Source organism: Pelodiscus sinensis, chromosome 1, assembly GCF_052426305.1.
Source record: "Pelodiscus sinensis isolate ZL-2025 chromosome 1, ASM5242630v1, whole genome shotgun sequence".
Lineage (NCBI taxonomy): Eukaryota > Metazoa > Chordata > Testudines > Trionychidae > Pelodiscus > Pelodiscus sinensis.
The window spans coordinates 183940556-183949484 of NC_143052.1; the positions used below are offsets into that span (position 1 = coordinate 183940556).

At 42.6% G+C, this 8929-nt stretch overlaps 1 protein-coding gene across 5 annotated transcripts in view; it reads left to right on the forward strand.

Moving 5' to 3' along the window:
• JAM2 (junctional adhesion molecule 2) overlaps positions 1–8800 on the forward strand; it is a 76974-nt gene extending 68174 nt beyond the window's left edge. For 3 of the 5 annotated variants that reach the window (XM_075910110.2, XM_075910091.2, XM_075910116.2), the window contains exons 7-10: positions 756–863; positions 3617–3632; positions 4893–4932; positions 7660–8800. In XM_075910110.2, the coding sequence (XP_075766225.2) occupies positions 756–863; positions 3617–3632; positions 4893–4932; positions 7660–7692 (197 nt within the window). In that variant the 3' untranslated portion in view covers positions 7693–8800. The remainder of the gene's footprint in view (positions 1–755; positions 864–3616; positions 3633–4892; positions 4933–7659) is intronic. The other 2 variants (XM_089773550.1, XM_089773551.1) reach the window with 1 other exon arrangement.
• Positions 8801–8929: the final 129 nt, after the last annotated feature.

The following is an 8929-nucleotide window of genomic DNA, read 5'->3' on the forward strand; positions in this document are numbered from 1 at the left end:
TCTGTTTGCCTCTTTTTGCGCAAAAAAACCCTGTTCCCCATCCACACACACCTTTTTGCGCAAGAACTCTTGCACAAAAAGAGTTATTCCTCGTAGGAGGAGGAATACCTACACTGAAAAAAACCCTCTGTTCTTTTGTTTTACTTATGCAAAAACGTGCTTGAGGTGTGGACGCTCCATGAGTTTTTCCGGAAAAACGGCTGTTTTTGCTCAGCAGCTCTGTAGTGTAGATCTAGCCTCAAGCTGCACACTTACAGCACTCATTGATTATAATGGAATGGTGATAGCTCAGCAACACTGAAAAATCAGGCCCCTTCTATTTCAGTATTCAAATCTGAATTAAGGAGTCTAATTTTAGGCACCCAGGTTTGAATACATGGTTGAGTTTTTAAAAAGCCTTACTTCCTCTCATGTCAGAAGCCCTCTAGTTTTACATACGATTCAGCAGCATGAAAATTCTTGGTGCCAAAATATCATTGTGTCAACGTTTTCATCAGCTGTTACATTGCTACTATTTTAATCAAACGAACTTAAAACAAATTTTCTAGTACTGCAGTTTCCATTTATAGGGTTCAGGATACCGTCTCCCTTTGACATGCATAATTTGAATCACAGTTGTGGGTTAGGCACTTATATTGCATTCTATAATTATCATTGCCTCTGCACTCTGAAATTACAGTGGAAAACTGTTGAAATGGCCAATATTCATTTTTTTGGTTTTTTTAACACTGGATTTATTTTGTTTTCAATTATAGATGATCTTAATATAAGCGGAATCATAGCTGCTGTAGTAGTTGTGGCTCTGGTAATGGCATTATGTGGCCTTGGGGTATTTTATGCACAAAAAAAAGGTTACTTTTCAAGTAAGTTGAGTTAAATCTTGCCTGCCTTATAGATATAGGAAACTTACTATGACTAAACATTTCTACTCTCTGTAGAGTATACTCCTTGTTGGTGTAGGGTAAGTCTGCACTATTGAAGTATTGCGTCTGTCTTCAGTGAGGCTATGTCTACACTGCAGTTCTTTTTCAGAAAAAGGTACGCAAATTGCAAAGTGCAATTTGCATGCCTTTTTCCGATTCTTTTTTCAGAAGAGGCTTTTCTGACATTTGTGGGGTCAAATGTGGGGAAAAACCTTCTCTTTCGGAAGAGCCCTTATTCCTCATAAAATGTGGAATACAGAGCTTCCGAAAGAGTGTGCCTGCTTTTTCAGAGATTGATCCAAAAAAGTGGACGTGTTCCCTGGATGCGGCAGAGTTTTTTCCGGGATACCTCTGGTATCCCAGAAAAACTCTGTAGTGTAGACATAGCCTGAGTGCAGGATTTGGCCCATAGTTATTGGTTCTTCCTACTCATTTTGATCATACTCACTTTCCTTTTTGCAATAGAAAATGAGACAGAAATGGCAAGCTAGTCACAAATCGTTGCTGAAAGGGAATTGAGGCAAATGCAGAGGGCATAAGCAAGCTGCACTGACTTCTTTCTTATGCAAAGTAGGGATGGTAGTAATTAGTCAAGTAGTCAACTACCTGATAAGCATATGCTTATCCGGTAACCTAGTCACTACTCAACTAGTCACTTCCCCCCACCCCTTGCTGCCTCTATTAGAGGCAACAAGGGGAAGAGCAGGAGCCGGTGCTGGGGAGAGTCAGCTTAAAAGGAGAAGGGCAGGGGAGGAAGAGGCACAGCGGGGGACCCAGCACAAGCCAGCAATCAGCTGATTCCCAGCTTACACATGGTCCCAGACGCTGTGCCTCTGCTTTTTAAATGGGGTAAGAGATGCCCAGCTCTTACTCCATATAAAGGCAGAGCTGGGGTGGGGAGCTAACCCCACTGTGGCTCTGTAGTTCTCCCCTTTTATCAACTAATCGAGTAGTCAATGGAAATTTCATCGACTACTCAATTAGCTGATTAAACAAAATTTTAACATCCCTAATGCAGACTTAAGATAGTTTTGAGATTAATCATTTTCTCTTGTTGACAATTATATTTTCCACGTATGTTCATGATCTGAGTCTGAGAATTTTTTGCTCACCCCGTCATTGACAAGTAACTTGAAGAAAATGAACTCTGAGCTCGGGAGGGAGAGCCCAGGACAAATGACTGCTTGGGTACAAAGTCTAGCTGATGGAAGAAGTTACAAACTTCTTCCCCAAAGTGTATTATGACAGGGCTGATAATGACCATTGTAACTATGAGAAATGTCAAACACTCCCATCCCTGAAAGACACTAGGTATAAATTTATTTCTGGCCAGAATTCTGCCATATTTATTCATGTGTACTGCCTTGCTACACAAGTGTTCCCATTTATTTAGTAAGGCACCAAAGAACATTAAAAAAGCAACAAAATTACACCTATATCAGTGGTTCTCAAAGTGTCACTGTCTTGAAGATGGGCTTGGGGCTCACTTTCCCTTCCCTTCCACCCCCCACAGCAGGGCACCTGTGCTGGCACTCCTGCCCCAACCCCAAAACGTGAGGATGGAGTGCTAGCTGGGGCAGGGGCAAGGAGAGACTTGCAGGCCAGATCCAGCTTCCCGGGGGAAGGCAGGACAGGAAACTGCTTGTCTGGAGGCTTTCCCTGCTGCTCCCATTGGCCAGAATCACAGCCAATGGGAACAGCGGGGAGTGCCTGGGAGAGGCGGGAGGCATGGAGCCAGGTAAGCACCCCTCTTGTGACCAGACCCCACACCCCCATTACCCTCACAAACACCCCTCCAGCCAAGACCCCACATCCCCACCACACTCCTGCACCCTCCCTTCTTCCCTCCCAGGACTGCTATCCTGCATCCATTTTGTCATCATGGGTGGTTGGCTGGTGATCCGCATAAAGGTCTACGTTGAGTGGGGTAGGCCACTGGCCAAAACATTTGAGAATCACTGACCTATATGTTATATGAAATTAATATGCACTCAAGCATGGGTACACACACACACACACACACACACACATCAAATATGTGTTTGTGCATGCACATTTAAAGGAACTTTATTGGTCATTTGGTTTTTAAAATCTGTCTATTCCCATAAAATGAAACAATTTAAACAGAATCATTTTTAAGCAGTACTTAAACTTGCATCCTAGTTGAAATGGACTTGCTGACTCCATCTGCTGGACCATAATGATAGTACATGTAAGGATAACTGATGCTTTTATTAAATTTCATAACAGTTGGACAACTTCCCCAGGTTATTTACAATAGAGGCCATAGAGTTTAATACAGTGAGCAGGCAGTGATGCAGGGGAATGTCTCATGATGTGTCTGAAAGAGGAGACACAGCTTTTTTGGAGCATGGGGAACTGAAGATTGATTTGAGAGCAGTTTCACCATTTTCAAGATAGGTAGCTGAATGCTTTCAGAAGTAAACTAATAAGACCAGAGGAAAGAGAGTGTGGGTGGGTTTCCTGCTAGCTTGTCTAGACAGACTGCTGCCAAGGGAATCACTTGTTCATCTTCCAGAGAGAAACATAGGTCAGCTGCTACTGTCAGACATTAAAAGGATGAGGAAGGACAAGAGCTAAATGTAATCTACAGAAAACATTTCAAAGAATGTGTATTAGCCAGGGAAATTTCCGTATGCTAAATGTGTTTTTTTTTTCTTTTACTCTTCCAGAAGAAAGCCCTTCTCAGTAAGTATATTACTTTTGGGTAATTTCATTTATACTTCTGATGATACAAAAAATGTGATTTTTTTTTTTTTTTTGTGCTGGGCTTTCCATATCCTCATGATACATACAGGTGTTTTGTGTCTTTAACCTAATTTTTAGGGTGCTATTTTGGTGGCTGGAATTTCTCACTCTGCTTACTAAGCTGCCTACTAAGCCCAAGACACTAGTAATAAATGAACAAACCAATATATGTTAAACAGAGGTAAATTTTCAGATGGTTTGTGCCCCCTTCTCCTTTCGTTATCAATCAACCCCTATTTCAGCCAGATATAAATCTTGCTTGAGCAACTCCCTGGTTGTGAATGCAAAGCAGCTAAGTAGAATTTTATACAAATCTGTGTCCGCAAATCATTTTGAAAATTGGTTGTCAGCCAGGATGAAAGTTTGCACCTCAGTTTTGCCCTAAAAGATGGAAGCGAGTTTGTGCTGTGAAATTAGCAACTGTACATAGAGTACACACAAGCTGATTTTACAAAATAAGCTGAGATACATATTCACATATCAGATGACTGGTATGTGAGGCTGGCATTTATTTTGTCAAGCTAAGCTCAACAATAACAACTCATGTTCTCAAATGAGGACAATGGCAGGAAAAAGCAAATAACTTACTAAAAGAAGATATCACCAAGTACTTCTTAAAAATATTTTCTGATACTTGTTTTATGATGGTCATGAATATGTTATACATCATCACTAAATGAGCTATAATCAGTTATGCTTCACATCTTGGATCCTTAAAACAAGCAAGGGAATGCTAGTTTGGCAGTAGCTCAGGAAGCAAGTATTTTATTTTCTAGAAGCTCTCCCAAGATATTGCAACGCATAAAAGACAGTAGACATGCCCCTAGTGTAAAATGTTGCTGTGCTTTTGGAGAGGGGGAAATTTTATGAAATAGCTATTTCTATTACACAGTATTTTCACACATTTACTGCAAATGTTCTTGATTACATTTGTGGTCAAGATATTCTCATGAAGTCGTCTGGTGTTAGATAGGAATGCCTTTCAGCGTGCATATAGCAAGACATTGCTTTACCTCTTGAAAAACAGTGAGCCCCACAGATTCTTCCTTTTGTGTATTGTTTCTGGTCTTTAACAAGACACGAACTAGGATGAAACTAGGTTGATGTCTAAAGTGGGCAAATTTCTATATAAATAAGAACTAAAAATACAAGCAGGAAAAAATGAAAGTTAATCTGCCTTCTTTTTTATTGCACTAACAGGAAGAAGAGTTCTGACTATAAATATACCCCAAGTGAAAAGGTGAGTATATCCAGCACTCAGCTAGGGTATTTGTGGGAATTGTTCATCATGAACCAATTAAGCTCCCATTTCCTGTGACTGTCCAATTCATTGGCCCTGAAATGAGTAAGTTTCCTATATTTTGAAGGAACAAGATTAGTCTTGACTCTTTTCAGCTGAAGAACTGTTCAGGGTTTTGCTTCTAAAAAAACACTTGCCTTAAGTGAGGGAAAGTTACAGGTTTAATGAAACACATGGTCAAGTCTAATGTCAGAAATTACAAAATCATCATTTGACCAACGATTCCTTGTTTTCGATCTAGGGGGAAAAAAATTGACTTCCAAATTGCAAGTCTGAGATCTATGAGCACACTCTATATCCCTCTTGCTGCAAGGAGGTAAAGGGAAAGGACCACTTGGGGCCTTTTCTTTCTTCTCGCCCCCACTTAACCAAAGAAGGTCAATTGGAAGAGCGCAGGAGCAGGGTGGAGGTGTGGAGTCTGGATGGGAGGAGGGATGCAAAAGTGGGGTGGAAGGTGGGGATTTGTTCTGAGCAGGAGGAAGGGAGAGGGTACAGGAGAGTGGATTGGGGTGCCTACCTGGTGCAGCTTCTGGAGGCGGGGGGGAGTGGCGGTGCAGATGACTCTGTACTGCCTTGTGTTTGCAGGCATTGCCACCGTCGCTGCCATTGGCATGGAGCAGCAAGTGCATGCAAGGGACAAAGCTTCCCTGAACTGCCATGCCTCAGTGGGGGTAGTGGGGAACAGCAGTATGCAAAGCCGCTTCCTCTTCCCTGCCAAGCAGAGCTTGTGAATCAAATACAGTCTGTGGCTTGCTTTGATCCAGTCTGCAATGCTCACTCCCTTCCCAATACCGGTCACAGGCCAGATCAAGGCAAGCTGGAGCTGCGGGTTCCCCACCCCGGCCTAGCAGGTGGCAGTCCGTATTGGTTATACCTGGCCACCATAAGTGCTGTACAAAAACTATCCTCTGTCCCTAAGTCTGAACTCCAAGGTAATTAAGCACTGGGGCTTTTTGTTTTTATGTTTTATTTTTGTTTAATTTCCTCCTGTTTTGGTGATGAAAATTTCTTGGTTTGCCTCCATCTTCACTGAAATATTGGTAAATTCTAGTTGGGGTGCATTCGTCAGCTACAGTATAATGGCACAGCAGCAGCTATAACTGGAGTATTCAAAAGGAAAGAAATATTGACAGGAGTTTTACGTTTTTCCCCCTTGATATTTAATTTCTTCCAGTTGGATACCTTTTGAACTGTAGTAGGCATATCATGTACAAATGGGTTTTGTGGGCTTCAATCCTTAAAAGGGAATTGGAATGGTATGGTCACTGATAAGCCAGACTTCACACTTCAGGTCTAATATTCTGTTGCAATGGGAAGGGGTTGATTTGATGTCATTACTAACACTTCATAGCATTTTTTGTTACTGTTTGTTTGGCATTTGCTCCCTCTCTAACAACCTGGAGATGTGAGTTAAGTTCTACAGGATGGACCTCCCTGGTCCAGCACCCTGGGGACCTGACCAGTCCCAAATGAGAGAATTTGCCAGACCAGATATCACCGGCCTCAAGCCCCATCACCTGCCAATGGCAGACTGCTCCAGCAAGCACACCGCCTCTCCTGCATCTCCCCCTCGAACCTGGCTAAGCTACTTGCCCAGATGCTGCCAGCTCCCTGGGCAGCACAGGTTCTAGCTCCTGCCACAAGGATCCAGCATCGGGGGGTAGCCTTGGGGCTCTGGCCCCACACTCTAGCGGGCTGTTGCAGGGCTCTGGCCTCAGACTGCCATGGTAGCCTGGCCCCACACTCCTGGAGGGGTGGGGGTGTGCCAAGAAAATCCAGACCAGCATCAACCCGTGCTGCCAGGGCACTCTAGCCTGGCCCTGTGCTGCTGTAGGCTGCTGCAAGACTCGGGCCGGGTCCTGTGCTGCCCCCACCTTGGCTGCCAACCCTGTTGTCCCAGCCCAGCTGTCCCTCCTTCCCTTAGGCTCCCAGGCTCCCGATGTTAAGGACTAGTCGACTATCTGATAAGGAAATGCTTATCAGATAGTTGAGTCGACTAGTCGCTTCCCTTCCCCCCTCCCCTTTGCCCCTCTTGCTGCCTCTGTCAGATAAAGGCAGCAAAGCAGTAGGGAGAAAGAGTACTTCAAAGTGGCAGCACCATGTGGAGCCCAGGGTCAGCTGGGGACTTCTTACCTGATCCTGGGTTCCATGTGACGTTTCTACAGAACCTAGACTCAGCTGGGGAGTTCCCAGCTGATCCCGGGCTCTGAGTGGCACTGCCACTTTGAAATGCTGTGCGGAACCTGCAGTCAGCTGGGGAGTCCCCAGCTGATCCCAGGTTCTGTGGAAATGCTCCCCAGCTGACCCTGGCTCCGTGCAGCATTCCAGAGCTGGCACACTGCGTGCAGACTGGGACCAGCGGAAAGTCCCGCTGACTCTGGGCTCATGCGGGAGCTTCCGCTTTGAAATGCACAAGAGCCCCTGCTGGGGCCTCTTGTACATTTCAAAGGAGGAATTTGGAAGTGCCTATCACTAGTCAAATTAATCAATATTTAATTAACCTTAGTCCAGGAGCATTTCTGGTCCTGCCTGACAGGGGATGTTGACGGACCAAAGAATGCTGGTTTTTGTAGGTACAACCTGTACTGATGTTTAAGTGCAATGGATGTAACGTAGCACATTTGGCTGAAAGCATTAAAATAATTGATCACCTTTCTCTTCTTTTAGGATTTCAGGCACACCAAGTCCTTTGTTATTTAGAAGATTTCTGACTCTGAGGGATTCAAAATGACTACTTGTTATATGCAGTATCAAAGGGATTTTTCTAACTCTTCTGCAAATACTTGGATTTGTTTTGAGATGGTATATACTCATGCAGAACATCTATTGGAAGGCCTAGGATCTAATGCTACAAACCTAATCATGTACTGTATAACTGTGTTCATATTGTTAATATCATTATTTCTCTAATTTAAGGATAATAGTAAATAGATAATATAAATCATTTGAATGAAGGTTTCTTATCCTGTTTGTCAGTACACAGCAAGGGGATTCATTACTAAGCAAATTCATGCTTATGATCTTTACAGATTAGGGTTAAAAAATTTTAGCCACTGTAATCTGATACTTTGTAGTGTCTACATCTAAAAGATAATGGCTAACTTTTTGCCATTTTTCAATTTTATTAGTGCCATGATTTTTCTAGAGACCTTGCAGTCAAGTGAACAATTTCTCTGATACAGGACAGGTATAAATTTATCTTAAATGTGGCTCACTCTCTTATTACTCCTGGGGTGATTCTGCATCTCTGTGGGGATATGTAATTCATATGTCCTGCATTTTTTGTTCTCCCTCTTCCCTTCCTAGTGCAGAAAGATGGGGGAGAAAATCTGCAGGGGCCATAACCTTCTTTCTAGACAGTTCAGGCAGCACATCATGCTGGAGCAGCCTCAGAGTCAGACTTTTACTAAGAAGTCAATTAAGAACAATCAGAACCAAGCACTTCCCAAAATACTTAAGTCAGTCCATGACAATGATTAGCAAAACTGACTTTCATGTGTGAGTCTGAGATTTAAAATGTCATTCTTTTTATTTTTGCTGTTTTGTAATGTAATTTAAATGAAAATCTACTATTATAACTGGAATGTAGGATATTAGTTACACATGAAACTTAAGAACAGCTGAATAGTGACTTTTATACTTTAACTTACCAAAACAATTGAAACTGGTGTGATTATGTTTTGACAAATTATGTAGAATTTTGCAATTTTTGGTGCAGAATCCCATCAGGAATATATAATAGAGAACTTTCCAACAGTGTTATGCTGTAGAGGTCATTGCTTTTCAACCTTTTGTCAATCCCTAAAAATCTGGAGGTGCAGATTTTTTTCTAAATCTTAAACCTAGTTTGTGGACCGACCTCAGGTTGAAAACCACTGGAGATCAAATGTAATGCTGAAGTGTGTTGCTTTTTTTTTAAACAGGAAGTATATTTATG